Below are 19871 nucleotides of genomic sequence, written 5' to 3' on the forward strand. Positions count from 1 at the left end.
AACCCACATCAATCATTAGTTAAGAAAATGTCCTACAGGCTTGCCCACAGTCAGATCTCCTGGAGAGGCATTTTCTCAGTTGAGACTCCGTCCTCTCCTATGACTCTTGCTTGTGCCGAGTGGACATAAAACTGGGCAGCACGCAGACATAGGCATTTCAGGTCAGTTAAGAAAGGTATTACATGGATATGAACAGAAGACAAGGAGGTGATGGGCTTGACCTCCTTCACTCTAAACCTTACCCCTGGATTTCTACCCCTTTGCACACCTCCCCCACACAGCAATGCCTCTCGTGACTTTGGTCTGGGGTCAGCCAGGTACCACTCAGAGACAAATCTAGCTGACCACTTCTTTTGCTAAGTAAAGATTTATTGGAATAAAACACTCAGCTTCATTTGTGGGTCATCTGCCTGCTTTCACACCATGACATAGGAAGTGTAACCCAAACCCCTATGGCCTAAAAACCCTGCAGCATTTCCTCTGCAGCCCTGTAGACAAAAGGTTTGCAGATCCCCCCCCCCTCTCTCTCTCTGTGTGTGTGTGTGTGTGTGTGTGTGTGTGTCTAGTCTGAAATGTAGTTTCTGGTCAAGCAATTACCGCACTGCCCTTTTATTCTCTTCCCACTGGGGTCCATCCCAGACATCTGCACCTTAGCCTCTGCCAAACACCTCCCGTTCACCCTCTAGGTCCCAGCAATGGCTTCCCAGGGTCTCAAGGCGGCCCTGGGACATTTCACGGACATTTCGTGCCTCTGGCTGAAGCCCACCTGAAGCCCACCCTCTGCAATCACCGGCTGTCAGTGAAACCAAAGGCAGCATGAGGCGCAAATGTCACGGTGAAGGAGCAAGCATGCTCATTTTGCATGGTGCTTCCACAGGAACTAAAACCCAGCTTCCCCTTCCCCTTTCCTTTTCCCTAAGGACATCTCATCTTCAGTTGCTTCACTACCCTGCTCACACCTTTACCTGTTGCCTGTGTTTACTCATTTGGGGCTGCAGGTTGAACCCGGAGCTTTCTCTGCACGAAGCACTCACTCAACACTGACCAAGGCCTCAGCGCCAATGGGGCCTTACGGTTATCCTTCTGCTTCTACTTCTGGGAAAAACCCTGCCCTATATCGTAGGAGGGAGGGAGTTTACTCACCGAGCACCACTCCCTTCCTATTTGTTTGTTTTCATATACTTCCAAAACGTCAGTTTTTAATTTCACAAGCAAGTTATTTTTATGGCACTCAATGGGGGACATTTCAACTTTGTAAAGTTCTTTGACAGTGCAAGAACAAAATGTGTTTCAGTCATTTTCATCCCCATTTCCCTCCCTCCCTAACCCTTCTTCTTCTCAACAATGTCCCTCCGACTTTCCTACCTTTGTCTTTACTTACCTATTTTTTTTTTTTGGTTTGTTTGTTTGTTTGTTTGTTTGTGACTCACTGAGTTTAATTAGGGTTGTTGGCAGGAGCATGGATGAGAAGTTATTGGTAGGAGTGTGGGCAACTTACCAATGGCTGGACCACAGAAGAAAATGACTTCCCTTCCCCCAGAAGAACTGTTAACTAACAGAAACGAAACTCCCCTGCCACGTCTCCAGACGTTGCCTAATACACCCTGGGGGCAACCCTGTTCTCTCGGTTGAGAGCCACTGCAATATGGAAACTCATCCAAGCACTGGCTCTGCCTCCCCCCCCAACACACACACACACACACACACACACACACACACGCACGCACGCACGCACACGCACACCCACACATACACACACACACGCACACGCACACACACGCAGACACACGCACACGCACACACACACGCACACACACACACACGCACATACACACACGCACACACACCATCCCAACCTCCTGAATCCCCACCACTGTTTCAGTGCTCAGGCCTGCAGCTTCATCAAAGGTGATCAGACTGCTCCTCTCCTAACCAGTCTCTGCCAACTTCCCCATCCCAAGACGCTCACCTATCCCCCAAACTCACGACTCCCCCACCCATAGTAGATGTGGGGATAACTCTTCCCCCACAGATATCCCTTTAACCTGACCACTTGCTCCTCTACGTGCTGAGACTCCTCCAAGAACCCTGTAGGAGAGAGACATTTCACCAAGATGACATGATCCCTCCCCAGCAAGGGCAGCCTGTGTGCTGTACCCAGCTCTATGTCTCCGGATGGGGCACTGATGGGCTGTGGAGCTTTCTGGAGGGATTTATCACTGCCCAGAACTGCTTCCTCAGCTGCCCTTGGGAGTCTAGTCTCCATGGGCCAAACCTCCCACTGGCAGATCTAACCTCCCTGGAGTCTGCTTTCAGAAGAGCAGAGTACATAACACGGAGGTGGCTTTCTTATTTGCAAAGTCTGTGCTCTCTCCCCATCGCTCACCAAGAGGAGCCCTAGGGATAGCATTTCATGCTGTGCTGGCCATGCAGGCCTCCCCTCTGGGGAGGAGGTGAGAAGGTCCTGATCCGGCTGATTGCCATAATATAAATATTTCCTCCATTGTACATACAAGCTGCCAATGGTTTAACTACCAACTTACAAAATTACTGGCTATTTAATAACCGCCTCCAAGAACCAGACTCGAGCCAGCACCAGCATGCCACTGACAGCCCTCTGCCATTGCTCTCCACACTTGAGCTAGAGCCTTGCGGTCCTCAGATGCCAGTCTGGTTTGAGAGTCTCCATCCTTATTGTTGCTCATTTCATCATCTTTGTAGGCTTCCCTTCTGACGTAGGTAGACATACTCGGTGCTTTGGAGTCAGTTCAAATGAAGCTCTCTGGATTTCAGGATTCGCCTCCACCCATCCCATTTTCCTGAAAGGTTAAATGAAGCCTAACCTATGGGTCACAGCCCCTCTGGCAAACCTCCATCTCCAAAACTATTGACATTTGTAATAGTAGCAAAAGTACAGTCATGAAGTAGCAATGAAAGTAATTTTACGATTGGGGGTCACCATAACGTGAGAAACAGTATTAGGAAGGTTGAGCTCCACTGTTCTAGGCCACACATGTAAAAAGCATTTTCCAGCATTGTATTTCTATTGTACATTATTGAAATTCTATCATCTTGGCCATAAACACTCTTGTTTCTATATCTAGTGTCTGCCACAGATTGTGTAGGGTTTTTTCTTTGTTTTGTGTGTGTTTTGTGGTTATTTTGTTTTGCTTTAATATATCTGACAGGGGCTAAAGAGACGGTTCTGTGATTATGAGCATTAGGCTCCTCCTCCAGAGGACTTGGTTTAGATTCCAGCACCTACAATGGCAGTCAACAATTATTTGTAATTCCAGTCTCGGAAGAGATGATTCAATTATTAAAGTGCTTGCCACACAAGCAAGAGGACCAGAGTTCAAGTCCCCAGAAACTATGCAGATGCTGAGTGGGCTTGACAGTTCACTTGTAATTCTAGTCTTAGAAAGTGGAAATGGGATCCCCAGAGCAAGCTGGCGCGATAGACTAGCCCTATTTGTGATATCTGGGCTTGATTTAGAAACCTTGGCTCAAGGAATTTGCTGGAAAAAATGGTTGGAAAAAAAAAAAAAAGATTCCCAATATCAAGCCTCTTCACGCACACACAAATATATGCACCATCACATACACGTGTTTCCATATGCACACTAACACATATACACATAGCAAAAAAAAGAGGAAGGAAAAAGGAAGGAAAGAAGGAAGGAAGGAAGGTAGGAAGGAAGGAAGGACAAAAAAATGTGTGAAACCTAGAGAAACGGCTCAACACATGAACTGCTTACCACACAAGAGTGACAACTGGAGTTTGGACCACCATTCCCCACCTAAATGTGGGGGGAACACAGAAGCCCACCAATAAACCCAGCACTTGGAGACAGGAGACTTCTGGGGCAAACTGGCTAGCTGGGTAAGCTGCACTGATGAGCTGCAAGTTTGGCGAGAGACCATGCATCAGCAAAGCTGAGAGCAATGGAGGCAGAGACTCGATATCGACTTATTGCCTCCACCCACACACTCACACCTGTGATACATACCTGTGCACATGTTCACTTGCACACACATGCACCTGCACAGAGAGAGAAAGTTTGGTGACTTTGCAATACTCTTGTCATGGAGTACAGAATTTTTATACAACTCCAAGAAAAGATTTAATTGCTCCAGTTTGGATACCAGGCTTGAGCTCCCTCCCATGCTCTGCTTCCAGAATGCCGTACAGAAGCAAATACAGGGATGGCTAAGGCAGAACAAGTCCTGTAAGGCTTCATCTCACGCCTGAAGGGCCCTCATGGAGAAGCACTTAGAGAAACAAAAAGTAGTCTCTGCAGCCCCAGGAGGAACAGAGTGTCAGCCCCTTCTTAGCTCCCAGCCAAGCATTCTGGAAAGCAACGTTTTCAAATGAGATCGACTCCAAGTCCAGCCATCAACTTACCAGGCTTCCACTGCAAGCCAAATGATCACAATGGGCACCTCCTACTTGCAAATTCCAGCGTCTTTAAAATCAGTCAGACACAGCACAGGCCAGTCAGAGGCATCCGGGAAATGCTAACCAGACTTGCTTTTCATTCAAAAACAAAAATGTGCAAGACAAGAGGGAACAAGAAAGGGTAATGTGGGATGTATATGGCCATAATACACGTAAACAAAAACATCTTTACGATACCTGGTGCTGGGGTTTGAGTGAGGAATGTCCCTTTGTCCTATAGGCTCATGTAGTTGAACCTGTGGTCCCCAGTTGGTGCACTTTTCCAGAGGTTATGAGGTGTGACCTTGCTGAAGAAAGTGCATCACTGGTGGGCAGGTTTTGAGAGCCCATTGCCTTGCCCTATTTCCGACTTATTCTCTGCTTGTGTTTGCTAGTGAAGACGAGGCCCTAAGCTTCCTGCTCCTGCCCCTGTGCCTGCTTCTTGCTGCTATGCCTCCCAGCCAGGGTGGACTCTTACCCTCTGGAACCATAAGGCAAAATAATAAAACTTCCTCATCTATCGGCGTTTATCACAGCAACAGAGAAGTAGCTAACACCTACCAGTATGTCTGTCTCAGGGAGGGTTGCTCTATGGCTCTGATGAAACACCACGACCAACATCAACTTCAAGAGGAGAAGGTTTGCTCCTCTCACAGTCCCACATGGTTGGTCACCATCAAAAGCAGTGAGGGCGGGAACTCAAGCGGGACTGGAACCTGGTGGCAGGAAGGGATGCAGAGGACATGGAGGGTTCCTGCTTACTGGCTAGCTTATGATGGTTTGCTCAATCTGCTTTCTTATAGAACTGAAGACCACAAGCCCAGGGACAGCACCAGCCACAGTGGGCTGGGCCCTAACCCATCAATCACTAATTAAGAAAATGCCCTACAGCCGGATCTTAGGGAGGAGTAGCCAGCACAATGCACAATGAGTATACACTAATAAAACTTAAAATGTACCCCCAGAAAACCTTCATGAAGAAAAATAACAGTAATTCCCCATGCAACATCTGACTGCTCACATATAAATAACAGACATAGTATATACTATATAACGCATATCATATAACATATATTTCCACACTAATGCTATTTTCTCAGTACTAGTATTTGCTCTATTTTATGAATTTAAAAGCAGATATTAAGGTACACAGTTAGTAAGTATGACGGATAGCCTGGCTCCAAATTCCACACCCTTGATAACACGAACAGACAGAGAAAAGCAAGTTTCCGTAGAACTTTTAGGCACTGCCACCAGAGGACTAATGTTCTTTTCAAAGACTATATCCTAGGAGTGCTGGCCTCTGCCCGTCACCTTGACTGAACAGAAAGGACTGATAATAGCAACGACTAAACCCCGCCAGCCCTACAGGATCTCTGTGCCCTCAGTTGACAGGGGAGTCTTTCTTTTAGCAATATCAATGTGGCGAGGGGGGAGAAGCCAGTGTTCCAGGGACAGAGCGAGGCAATGTAGAGAAAGAAAGATGGGCCCATGCCTCTAGCAATATAAACAAATTCTCTGCAGCACAGTGCAAAGAGTCCAAAGGAGACCCAGCACCCAGAGGACACCCGGTCCTGCATACCACAGCTTCACCCCAGAAGAGAGGAAGCTCTCACTGCCTGAAGATGCGGCTACAAATGTCACGTGTAGAGATCCAGAGTAGAACCCCAGCTTAGATGAAGGTGTGGAAAGGAAACACTAGCGAAGACAAAGAACAATTGAGAGCAGGGCCAGGGTGGGCCTGGCAGCCATTCTAACTGGAACAAGGAGATCTGAGGGGACACAGACACCCAAGCCAAGGCTGTGAACAGGAAGGCCTGGCCCCTCATTAACCCCTAGCAGGGTCTCTGAGCATGGTAGACCAGCAAACTAGTAAGATTTCTTGAGTCAGGAAGATGGCTCAGCGGTTAAAAAACTTCCTGTGCAAGCATGAGGTCTCTAGCTGAGATCCCCAGAGCCCAATAGGTGCTGGAAGGCCCTAGTAGCCTGCCTGCAATTCCAGTCTCGGAAGAGGGCAAAGCTGATTAACTGGTAGTATAGGCATCTTGTGGGTTTGACTGAGACACCGAGCCTCAGTGAATCAAGAGGGAGAGCCATCGAGGATGATTCCTCACACCAACCTCAGGTGTCACCTCCATAAGCACACACATGCACACACACAAGCAAGCATGCATGTCTACATACATGTGCAGCACACACCCATGCCCCCCCAAAAAAATACTATTTCTGAAGTAGTAAGTCAAGTGACCTGACAAGAAGAATAAATCTTCCAGAAAGAATATAATGAAAAGCAAATTGCTCAAAGCCCTGGAATTCAGAGAGCTAAATTTGAGTTTATGAATGGTTCTATTGGGATGTTCCCCTACAGAGCAAGATAATGGAGTCATTGCTCGATTTAATGGGAGGGTCAGAGATTGGGGGCTAGAAACTGCAGGGTTGCAACACTGAGGGCAGCTAGTGAAGACTCCATTCCTTCCCCGGGGTCCCCTCCCTAAGAGTCACCTGTCCTCTGTCCGCTGGGCTCCAGATGCAGCCTCTCAATACGAGTGGAAGCCGGCTGCCCAGCCAAGTGACCTCAGCCATCTGGTAGCTCCTTATTCCTTGGCTTAGACACAGGCTCCACTTCTGTATAAACTCCTCAGCCTGGGAGCCCTGTGCTGTGTACCCCAGCTCCTGCTTGCCCCTGCTGTGCTGGTATTCACAGCATCCCCCTTTGGTCCACTATCACTCACCCTGCACCCTTCAGAAAGCCTCCCCCCCCAGAGCCCCAGGCAAACCCACTGCTTTAATTCACCTATCCTTTTACTAGACTGCCTTCCATAATGAAGTTCTAATCCCCCAAACCTACCTTCATACATGATTCCTTTCTTTGTGGGAAACAAAGATTACAGTAAAATAGAAGTTATATGGATCACCCCCATACCATCACACCTGTTACAAGTATCAAATCAATGGGTGCTTCCGATTGTTACATAATTCAGTATCTCAAAAGAAAATGACATTGGGAAGTCCACCAATTGTGCCTTTGAAGCACCCATGCCTCACTAAACACCAAAGGCTGTAATTGTGGCAGGGTGGGAAGGACTCATAAATGTGTTGGTGTCTGTGGGAAAGGGGATAAAATATTAAAATGATGAACAAGACCAGAGGATCATCAGAGGCAAAATGTCTCCACTACATCCCAACCTAAACTTGTATGGACACCGTTGTGTTATTAGTTAGCTGGGAATCTGGAAGAAAACGCCTCAGCCCCTGTTGTTTTATTAGTAAGATGGGGGTCTGCAAGAAAACTCCTCAGCCTGCTGAGCTTGGTTTGCTCCTCTTGTAAAAAAAAGGGGAATGACAAGTTCCTAATGGTTTCGTTATGAAGAAATCACAAGCGAACATAGCTGAGGACTCGGACACATAGCAACGCAGTGTAATGGAGAAACTGTGCTACAAAAAGCCACTTAGCCCCATTGCCCAGCCTTGCTGTCACTGACTTAGCCTGAGTTACGGGGCTGGGAACCCAGCAACCCAATCTCTCCAAACTTAGCATAAGTTCGGGTTTCTCCTGTATCACTCAAGAGACCTTGCTGACTAACGCAAATCAAGGCTGTCTCCTTGGACCAAAACCACCATTTCTTAAGAAAATGCTAGGGACTGTTGCTTAATAACCAACTGCCAATTATTGGCTTGATTCTATCAACTTAATAGTCTTAATGTGATAGATACACCCTCCAGCACCCTAGTTTCTGTTAATCACCAAAGGAGATGAAGGCAGTGACGGTAAATATAACAGCCAAGGAGGAGCAGCTGGCAAGGCGGCATGCTCTGTACCCAAAATACCTTTGTCGCTGGGTAGAAAAAAATAACATATTTTTCCTGGCTTTAACTCTTAACTCCTTAGGTATGTAGATAGATACCTATAAGATTCCCTATGCAGTGTAACATGGTTCTTTTTGTAATGTGAAATAGATCTGAACTAAGGTCAATATATTTTTATAAGTGAAACCAACAGATCAATTCTTCAAACTACAGAAGAGAAACCTTGACCAGGTTTACTTTTTCTGAAAGCACAAAATGTCACTCATCCAAACAGCTATCCCCAAGAAGTCAAGTCCCTGTGTACATCCCTTCAGCACAACTGCCGCACGTCATAGCTGAGCTCTTGCAACGCGCCTTATGGCTCGGGCTTCAGGCACAGTTTCTTTATTACATAAGAGGCAAGGGGATGCTTATGGGGAGGTACTCGAAGTACAATGAGAAAAAAAATGTTGACAGAGAGCTGAAAGGCAGGGTCCCAACCTTGGGTTACCACCTGGGGGTTATGGCAGCATTCAAGGGTTCCCCCACTCTGTACTGAATCAAGGGGACGGACAGCATTGTTCTGTTTCTTCGGCTTATCATGTGGAGCAAACAAGGTGTATGTCGAATTTTCAGTTGTGATCTCCGAGCAATGCTCAAAAATCACAGCGATGATGGTCTGTCCACATTCCGTTTTCACTCTTGCCTAGTGAGCCAGGATTAGCTCACTGACATCCTAGCTAAGGCTGAGCCAGCCCTTCTGCTTTTGAGGTCAGTAAGTAATATAAGACTCTAAGAGTCTTCTCTCTCCAATGCCTGACTTCCCTGAGTCAAGTTTCCTTCCTCTGTGTGGGGAAGCTGGTAAAGTCTGTTCCTCATACACAGGTAACTTTGAACTTCCCAAGAGACTCCTTGGAACCCACTCTGGTAGCAGACACAGAACAGACGGCTTTGTAACGGTTGTATTGGTTATGGGAGTCCCCTTCTGTGTTTGGGAAATTCCCCACTTTTGGAGGCAGACATCCTACCACCCATTACAGAGGTTAACATGCTGGATGTTTGCTTTCCCAGCATCCTTTGAAAGAGAGCATGGAGCCAGAGCCACCGCTGCCAAGTTAAAACCAGCCGCTAATGGTGGAACACGAGGAGGGACAGCCTGCGATCCATTTTAGCACCTGACAAAGATGCCAATGCCTCCATATGGTTTGGGAAGGCTCACCTAGAAGCACTCCTGGTAAGATGACATCCCGTATCTACTAGCAGTGGCACAGGCAGATATGTGTGCCCACCACGACAACAATGGAATCTACACCAGACCCCTTAAGACTGTGTGTTCCATGGCTTCTCTCTCGCTTTCATGTGTGTGTGTTGTGGGGAGATCAGAGGACAACTGGTAGGAGCTAGTTCTCTCCTTCCACCTTGTGGGTGGGTCCTGGGAATCCACCTTATGTTGACAGGCTGGAAGCAAGAGCTTTTGCATACTGGATGCATCACCTTACCAGCCACCCCCCCCCCCCCCGTGAGGTTTTCATACCCCCCTCCATAATTACTACCTTCTTGGAGTTGCTGGATCTCAACTGTGGCCGCTGCGATGTCTTTGTTACCCTTTTCCCCCATTCACCATAGTTTGTGAACTACAGGAATAGCTGAAGTCTACTTGAAGTTAAGGTAAGAAAAGTGAGGGTCAAGAACAAGTTCACAAAAGCAGTCCTAATCCATCTTCCTTCAATCACTATCTCACAGTCTCCCGGGATAAAGCATTCAGATTTTAGTCAGTTGAGGAGTTGAGAATGTAAAAAAGTAGACAGCTTCAGAGATTAATATGCTATAGAGTGGGCAGAGTCTGTCATTGATACACATAGTTTGGGTAAACATCCAGAGGCCCTTAACCTGGCCAAGAGGGAAGAAGGAAATGGCACCTTATAATGTCACCGTTTTATGGTTTGATGAACCCAGTTCTAAGTAAATTCAAAAAGGGAAAACTAGAAGAGGAGGCAGAAGCTACAGAATACTCTGGTACTTGAGCTAGAAAAATGCATAACATTTGAAGAAAAATGAGAACTGTAATTCAAGGAATAAGCAAAAACATAAGGGGGATATAATAACATATTTAGGTGAAATAAAATAAGTGATTTTCTTTAAATAAGAGACTTGGAGAGATAGCTCAGCAATTAAGAGCACTCGCTGCATTAGAAGAGGATTGGGGTTCAGCTCCCAGCACCACAATGGACGGCTTGCAACAGTTGGTAACTCCAATTCCAGGGAATCCAATGCCCTCTTCTGGCCTCTGCACTGCATACGTGTGGTGCACATGCGTACACTCAGACAAGCAGTTATACACATAAAATCAAAACAAGGAAACCTTTTCAAAGAAAAACAAAAAAAAAAAACCTGCATTTTTTTAAAAAAAATACAAGTTACACAGTAGAAAACAAGCTGAATATACATTTGATGGTTTAGGAAGAAAAAGACAATGAAGCAACTTAGAGAATGAAGTAGGGGAACTCCTGAGGTTGGGGACTGAGCAAGAGGATGGAGAGAAGAGTGTCTTATATTAATAGATGCCCCAGAGCTGCAATCATTGAGTCTTAATAAGGTGTTAGTAACGTTTGGATATTACACACAAATGATCTCACTCCACACGTGAATCGAGTCGTGGTTGCTACCATTGTAATCCCCATGTCACAGATGGGCAGCTGAATTTATAAAGCCCTCAAGGCGGCACAGCTTACAAGCAGCAGGAGTATATTTAGTGTGTGGTTTTATCCTAAATACAACCTTAGGTAAAGACACAGGATGTGAGAAAGAGCAAGGCATCAGATGATTTAATGCCCCAGGCCCATTGGTAACCAAGTATCATTGTAAGGAAACCGAACACAAGAGGAAAGACACTTTGTGTTGGAGTCGTTATATGCAAAGCAGTGGCAGAGGCAGAAGAAAAATGTTACTCAAGAAATAAGACTGCCAGGACTCAAGCTCCAAAGAGAGGGAGGCTCACAGGGGACAGGTCTAGCAGTCACATGATGAAAGAGAACCCAGAGAACTGGACCTAGGGATGTGCTCATGGGGGAAGTCCTGCCTCACGAGAAAACACTTCTGGAAAAAGATCCACATTTGGGAAGTAAATAGGGGAGCCATGAAGAGGTAATGTGAGAATAACCAAAGCGATAGAAAAATAAGAGCATCCTGTCAACATAATAACTAAGTAGATTTCCGATAAATTAGGGTAGTCAGCGCAATCCAAAGGAGTTACCAATTTTAAAAAGTCGCTTCTTTTCGCCACTAACAACCCTGTTAGGCAAGTGTGTGTGAAGCCAGGTGTCTTCACAAAGTAACAACAGAGTCGGGTCCTCTACAGCACCAGTAAAAACTATGCTTGAAGAAGTAACCAGGGGCCCCTCCAAACCATGAAGGTATCAGTCAAAACCTGCTAAGGAGCCTAAACTAATGCCACTCATCAGTAACAGGAATCTTTCACTCTGGGTATCAGTAAAACCAAGGGGGAAATCCATACTCTGACCCCCGCTTGGCGGTAGCAAGGAAGTCCCCTCTTCGACCTATTGTCTTAGTTTGTTTTTCTGTTCCTGTAATAAAACATGAGCCAAAAAAAAAAAAATGAGAGGAGGGAAAACTGTTTTTTCTACACACTTCAGGTAACTGTCCATTACTGAGGGGAGTCAAGGCAGGAACCTATAGACAGGAACTGAAGCAGAGACTGAGGATGAATCGCTGCTTCCTGGCCCATGCATCATAGGTTGCTCAGTTTGCTTTCTTAGGCAACCCAGGACCATCTGCCCAGGGAGTGGCAGCACCCACAGTGTGTTGGACCCTCCTTCATCAACCACCAATCAAGAAAATGCCCCCAGAGTCATAGCCACAGGCCAATCTGAAAATGCTTCCTCAGTGCAGGCTGCCTCTTCCCAGGTGACGCGAGCTTATGCTGAGTTGAGAAAGACTAACGTGCACATACGCTGCAGTGACTTCAGAGGATGTCTAAAATGCAACCTTCAAAGAAGCACAACTCTCAAGGCAGGTGAGACTGTTCAATCATGAAGAAGACTTGCGACATTTTCTGAGAACCTGAGTTCAGTTCCCAGCACCACATAGGACGACTCACAAACGCCCATAACTCCAACTCTAGAGGATCTGAAACCCTCTTTGGCCTCTTCAGACATCCCACCCCCAACACACATACACATATATACGACAAATAACAAAGTAAACTAATTTTTATTCTTAAGAAAAGAACCAGCCTTATAACAACATAACATACAGAACGCCCAGGTGTCAATCAAACTTCATTCCTGAAGCATGAAGCAGAATGAGGGAAGATAATAAACCCTAAAACAACACAGATGTTAGAACCATCTGAGGATGCAGCTGCTATCACCAAGACACTCAGCGAGCGAACGGTTCGTGTTAAACAAATGGCAGAAGACGAATGTCTCATCACCATGTTGGAGAAGCACAGAAACTTGAGAACTAAAACCTGCAACAAAAGTGTTCCTGAAATACAATGTATGGACTCAGTCATACACTAGAGGACACAAAGGAAAGAAACAATGTGTTTGAAGACACTTAACCGAAATTATTTCATCTGACAAGGTGAGAGAAAAAGGAAAATAAAGAACAAATTGGGGACAGGTGAGACTATAGAGAAAAAAAAGAAAAAAGACAAAAACAAAACAGGTTTTTGTCAAGGAGTCTCCAATAAGAGAGGAAAGAGCCTAGTGTCACACAAATATTAATGAGATAATTGCTCGCATTTTCCCAATTTAAGGGAAAAAATTTTACACACATACACCTATAAATACTCCTCTAGGGATTTATATATTTATGGTTTACTGGGGAAACCCAGTCAGCATAAATCAAAGAAATTCATGCCAAAACCATCATAGGGTTAGTGAGATGGATCAGTGGGTAAAGGCACTTGTCATCAATCCTAGTGAACCCAAATTCGATCCCTGGACCCACACGGCACTGACTCCTGCAAGTTATTCTCTCTACACACACACACACACACACACACACACACACACACACACAAGAATAAACAATGACTAAAGACATTCTCTAAATTGAAAGATGGTAAGGAAGTCACAAGTGAGACCCAAGAGCAGCATCAATGTGTGGAAAAAGCAGGTACCAAATGGAAGATGTAGGAGAGGATGGAGCAGCTGGATGGGAAGCAGCCAAGAGGACCATAGTCAGGCCAGGAGAGAGCTGGCATGGAGGAGAAAGTGGGGCACAGTGGTTAAGAAATACTAAGGGTAACATCTCTATTTAGCATCACCCAATTATTTTGGCCCAGAGTATCTTCTTTCCATTTCTGAACTCCCCCTCACCACACACAATTTTTAAAGGGATCATTGGAATAGCCTCCTAGAAGGTTATAACTTTTAAGTAAAGGGGATGTGGAGGAAATGAGAAAGGGAGATAGGTAAGAACAAAGTATAACAGTGTATATGTATGACAACATCATAAGGAAACTCATGACTTTATATCCTAGTCTAAAAAATAAACAAAAAAGTAAAAAGATATTACTTACATGTGCTCAGGTGAAAGCTCCACCTCAGTCCCCGCTCCCCACCTCTCTCTCTCTCTCTCTCTCTCTCTCTCTCTCTCTCTCTCTCTCTCTCTCTCTCTCTCTCTCTCTCTCTCTCCTGGGTGAACTCACCAAATTGTAGCTCCTCCCCCAGAGATGCTCAAGACCACACACCTACAGAGTATTTAAACTGCCCCATAGAAACAGGCCATGTGGTTTTTTAGTCTCTTATCTGCTACTCCTCTCTGGAAGCCCCTCCCCCCAAAAAAATTACCTGGGAGTATTTTACTCATTAAACCTTGATTTTTAATACTTAATTCAGCTTGATTTGGATTACTACATCAGTAAATAGGATTAATATTGGGGTATGGAAACCTTTTAAGATGCTATTAAGCAATGTCTGATGTTTGAGTATAAAGACCTAAGAAGTGCTACTTAGAAACCTGTAGAGATGGTTCAGCAAAGAGCATAGGATGCTCTTGTAGAGGACCAAGGGTCAGTTCCTTGTACCCACATGGTAGTGCACAATTGTCCAGTTGCAAGGGATTCAATGCCTTCTTCTGGCCTCTTCAAGTACCAGGCACACAGCACATACATGGTGCGCATACACACATACATACATGCAGGCAAAACACCTGCACACATAAAATAAAACTAAATGAAAAACAAAAGAAAGGTCTGAAAACCATTCTACCAGCATTGATTACATGTCTTTCTTTCAAAAAAAGAGAAAGGAAAGAAAGACAGACAGATGGACAGACGGAAGGAAGGAAAGAAGAAAGAAGGAAAGTAACACTGTTCCTTTTAAGAAGTTTTATGTGTATAGGTATCCTATGAGTGTGATCCTCAAGGTGCATGTGTCTACATGTTTGTGAGTGTCTCAGGATGCCAAGGTAAGTAATAAAAGGATGTTGCGTCCTCTTGAGCTGGAGTTACTGAAGACTGTGGAGTACCAGATGTGGATAACCAAACTCTGGTGCTCTGGAAGAATAATAAGTGTTTTAAACTATGAACCATCTATCTCTTCAGTTCCTGTCTTAGGGTTTCTATTGTTGTGAAAAGACGCCATGACCATGGCTAACTCTTATAAAAGAAAACATTTAATCGGGGTGGCTTAAAGTTCAGAGGTTTAGTTCATTTTCATCATAGCAAGACATGAAAGCACGCAGGCAAACATGAGGCTGAAGAAAGAGCTGAGAGTTCTACATCTTGATCCAGACGCAGCAGAGGGAGACTATGTTCCACACTAGGCATAGCTTGAGCATAGCAGGCTTCAAAGCCCACCCCTACAGTAACACACTTCCTCCAAGAAGGCTATACTTACTCCAACAAAGCCACAAATCTAATAGTGCCACTCCCTATGGGGGCCATTTTCTATCAACCACCACAGTTTCCCATTCCTGTTCTTCATAGCTAAAGTAGCTATTTTAGCCATAAGAGGTGCTAGCTTGGGAGAATACTGTCCTCTGAATTCAAATAATACAAAAAGAACATTGGAGGAAAATGAGAGAAAGACAGGCATGGTGACACACAGCTATAATTGTAGCACTTAGAGGCAGAAGCAGGAAAATCACATGGTTAAGGCCAGCCTGAACTACTTAATAAGACTTATCTCAAAAAAGGGTATAAGGGCATGGAGAATAAAGGGGGTAGAAATGGGAAAATGAGAGGTAAAAGTGCTTGCATGGTGAGATGAGAGAACACAATCCCACAACTTGTCTGTCCTCCATAGGTACACATAACAGAATAGGGTGTGGTGTAGAAGAAACAGCTTTAGGCACACAAAATGCAAAGGAAACATCAAAGAACACATGCAATGATAATGTCCATTGTGGGAAACACTGGAGTTCAAACAATGTCACCCCAACTTGCAGATGCCTCTTTAAGAAGCAAGCTGTTCATCTCAAGCATTAACTCGCTCATCCCCCAAAATTGAGCATCATGTCATCTTTAAGAAATCTTCATAACACTGTTGAAAGCTTCAGATCATAGACATCTAGTTAGTTGCAATATTGTTCTTCCTGGAAATATATGATGAGGGCCATCAAAGTAGCTCAGCCAGAGAAAAGTACTTGCCACGGGAGTCTCAATTCTGAGTTTGGTCCCCAGAACACACATTAAAAGGAGAGAACTGACTCCCAAAAGTTGTCCTCTGATCTCCACATATATACCATTTCTCTCTCTATAATATAATATAATAGTTCTTCTTATAAGCAGTACATACGCTTATAAGTTCAAACTAAGTTTCTCCCTTATGATTTACTAGACAGGAAATATTACCTGGGATATTTAGTATCCTACACCTCCCATTTACAAACTCTTCAACTACAAAGACTGCATATAGTCTTATTTTTTTTCTGTAAGTCTTGTAGGAGTGAAATGCATGTCAAATAAACTTAACAGAAGGTCAGAGACAGAGCCAACGTCAGTAGCTAAAATGACAAGCAGAAGTCTGGGACTAGGGGAATAAGATCACACAGCTGGCTACCAGCTAAACCAATCAGAACCTGTGTTCTTGTCTATTGATTCTAGGCTTCCTCCAATCTCACAGCTACTGATAAACTTTGTTTCACAAGAAGAACATGAGTTGTCACTGTCTAATTCCATGCATTGAGAAACCCTGTCCACCTGAATACATCCCTCCATCCCTGAGATGACATTGTTGTTGTTGCTGCTGCTGCTGCTGTTATTTGAGACAAGGTCTCCCTATATGACCTTGGCTGGTCTGGAACTAGCTATGTAGACCAGGCTGGCCTCTAATTCATAAAGATCCACCTGCTTCTGCCTCCCCAGTGCTGGGACCAAAGATGACAACAACACACCTAGCTCATCCTAAAATTTAAAATTCAAGCCGGGCGGTGGTGGCGCACGCCTTTAATCCCAGCACTCGGGAGGCAGAGGCAGGCGGATCTCTGAGTTCGAGGCCAGCCTGGTCTACAAGAGCTAGTTCCAGGACAGGCTCTAGAAACTACAGGGAAACCCTGTCTCAAAAAAAAATGCATTACTTTCTTTTAAGCTATTTTCTACTTACCAACAAAAATTCTTATAGATGCATATTCTTGATTTCAGCTATATTAGCTATACTTAAATGTATTTATGAATTCCCTTTGCCAAAATTATCTAGATACCAGATAATGATCAGAAATACAAAAAGAAGAAATGCGGTCCAAAAATATAGTGGAATGTTATGAAGCCTTAAAAAGAATGAAGCATTGATCCATGCTATAACATACATGAACCTTAAAATCCTTAAGCTAAGAGAAGCCAGATGTAAAAGGTAACATGTCATAGGATTTCATTCATAAAGTGTTCATGATAGGAATGTAGTATTAACATATTTGCTGATCGCTACTTCACTCCAGCTATAAGGATGGGAAATTGTTAGGTGTGTGGAGAATGGATGGGATTTGGCATTTAAGACAGAGTCTCACTGTAGCTCAGATTGACCTGGAACCCACTAGAAATCCCAGGTTCACCTCAGACCCTTGGTAATTCTCTGAATTCATCCTCATAATTGTGTGGATTACAGGTATGAGCTATCATTCTAGGATGAGCTTCCATTTGAGGTTATAATTGATAACTAGATAAAAAGAAAATAGCTCTTAAAATTCTTTAATGAACAGATGTCGGTATTTTTCTCGTTAACTCTTATGAAATTTTCCTGAAACATAACTGTCAAACTAACACTAACAGTAACCATAACCCAACTCAATCTTTTAAACACCTAACTATAACCCTAACATAAACTCTATCACCTAAGACTAACTCCTGAGCCTAACTCTAAAGCTAACCATAATTCCTATTCACTAACCATAACCCTAATCCTAACTCTAACCTTCTAACCCTAACACTCTCTGCTATCTATTAAACTATTCACTAACCCTAAGCCTCTAATCCTAACCCATTTACACTAAACCAACCATAATACTCTAATACTAACCCTATCTGCTAACACCTAACCCTAACTTTCTAACACTATGCACTAATCCCTAACCACTAACCCTAACCTAACACTCAAACTCTAACATTATCTGCTAATCCATTACATTAACCTTAAACCCTAACTCTAAGCCACTAAACTTAACCCTATACACTAACCCCCAACGTTGAAGAACTAACTCTAACCATATTTGCTAACCCATTATACTAACCCTAACCCTAAGCCTCTAACCCCAACCCTATCCACTAACAACTAACGCTAAAGCACTAACCCTAACACTATCTGCTAACACATTACACTAACCCCCAACCCTAACCCTAACCGTAAGCCTCTAACCAAAACCTTATCCACTAACCCCTAATGCTAAAGCACTAACCCTAACCCTATCTGCTAACCCATTATACTAACCCCCAACCCTAAGTCCAAGCCTATCCATGAAAGAAAAGCAGAGTACTCCAGAGAAATAGAATTAAATCACACTGCTCTTGAGAGGGAGGGATGAGGGCAGAAACTCCAGGGAAAAAGGATGAAATCTAGATGAGCTGTGTTCATTTGCAATTGTTTTTCCAAAGCTAATTCTCTGCAGAGGACAGAGAAGGCTGACAGCTGTTCGCTTCTTTTACAGAGTCGTTTGCTGTCTAAGGATCTAAAGCTGTTGCCAGTCCATCTATCTTTTTTATTCCCTTTAAATCAATTCCAAAGACCGAAATACATTTCAGAGCATTATTCTTTAACCTTTAAGAACATCAGAGAGAAACCAATCCCTGAAGGGATGCTGCCCTTTTTTTTTGAAGACCTCTCTCTCTCTCTCTCTCTCTCTCTCTCTCTCTCTCTCTCTCTCTCTCTCTCTCTCTCTCTCTCTCACACACACACACACACACACACACACACACACAAACACACACACAAACACACACACACATACACACACACACATGTACGCATGCACACACACACACAATCTTTATGGTCATATTACAGACACCATTCTTTCATTAACGCCACGGTTTATCTTTTATCTCGGCAGACTGAAGACAGATAATAGTTTATCTGTTTTAAGAGAGCCAGCCAAATTCAGTTATGTATAAATTCAGGTTACCATTAGACTATGATTTAATTAGCTCATTTCTTCCAACCTTCACCGAAAATAAGAGAAGCAAGTCAAACTGGAATGAAAGAGAGGTGAAATGGGCACCACATCTCACCCTCTAGCACACGAACATCTTGTGTCTGTGCTTCTGCATTTGCATGGAATTTCAGTGTGTTCCTTGCACGTTTTAGCTTCTCCTCTGGGTCCTCCCACATGAAGCATTTCTTTAAAACCAAAGAGAATAAAGAGACCTTCCAGTTGCAGAGGAGGACACCAAGGTCTGAGGAAGTTAGAAGATGAGATTACAGATACAATTAAGAGCACTTATTCTTGCAGAGGACTCAGGTTCAATTCCCAGCACCTAGATACTGGCTTACAATCATTCACAAAGTTCCCACACCCTCTTCTGAGTCCCATGAGCATCAGACAGGAATGTGGTACACATACATGTTGGTCAAATACATGTACACATACATGCAGTCCAACACTCATGAGATAAATAGATCTAAAAATGAATTTTAAAAATGCAGACAACTAGTCAATTTGTTTTCCTCTGGGTTGCTAAGTTTGTTGCTAAGGACTAAGCAAAGCTATGGATACAGACTTTGGAAATCTCAACTTGAAAAACAGTAACACAACAGTCATGTTCAACGCATTATGAAATCTGAAAGAGAGCACCCTTACATCTGGTTTTGCATTTTGTTATCACCCCAAGTCCCTCCTGCACTTCTGAAAGGCTTTCCAGAACTTCCTCTTCCTGTAGAATAAGAGAGGTTTCAAAAGGTCCAAAAGGTCCCCAGCTCTAGAACACATTGACTGAGTTCCTGCTTCATGAAACTTCCAGAATGGCAGGCATTCAAATGAGGCAACATCAATGTGACCTCATGGAGGAAGTACACAACCGAGAGCCAGCAAACTCCCTGGCTCTTGGCAGGCAGAAATGTCAAGTTAGTTCATCAAAGAAACAAAAAGGAAGGTGGGGGACATGCCCATATAAATGAAAGCCATATAATCAGACCTCAAGGCATGTCCTGCTCAACAGGGGCAAGTGAAAATTGGTGAGAAGCCAGCA

General features: G+C 44.1%; 1 protein-coding gene across 3 annotated transcripts in view; it reads right to left on the minus strand.

Annotated features, from left to right (window-relative positions):
* The window catches only part of Map2k6 (mitogen-activated protein kinase kinase 6), a 124520-nt gene that overhangs the window by 83750 nt on the left and 20899 nt on the right, over nucleotides 1–19871 (minus strand). Inside the window, exons 1-3 of one of the 3 annotated variants that reach the window (XM_038326351.1) lie at nucleotides 5000–5061; nucleotides 4406–4531; nucleotides 4011–4042 (exon numbers count right to left, since the gene is read on the minus strand). The exons of the other annotated variants lie outside the window; for them this stretch is intronic. Of the exons in view, the coding sequence (XP_038182279.1) occupies nucleotides 4011–4038 (28 nt within the window). The 5' untranslated portion in view covers nucleotides 4039–4042; nucleotides 4406–4531; nucleotides 5000–5061. Of the gene's footprint in view, nucleotides 1–4010; nucleotides 4043–4405; nucleotides 4532–4999; nucleotides 5062–19871 lie in introns of those variants that run through there. 3 annotated transcript variants of the gene reach the window in all.

The sequence above is a fragment of the Arvicola amphibius genome, chromosome 4 (genome assembly GCF_903992535.2).
Source record: "Arvicola amphibius chromosome 4, mArvAmp1.2, whole genome shotgun sequence".
Lineage (NCBI taxonomy): Eukaryota > Metazoa > Chordata > Mammalia > Rodentia > Cricetidae > Arvicola > Arvicola amphibius.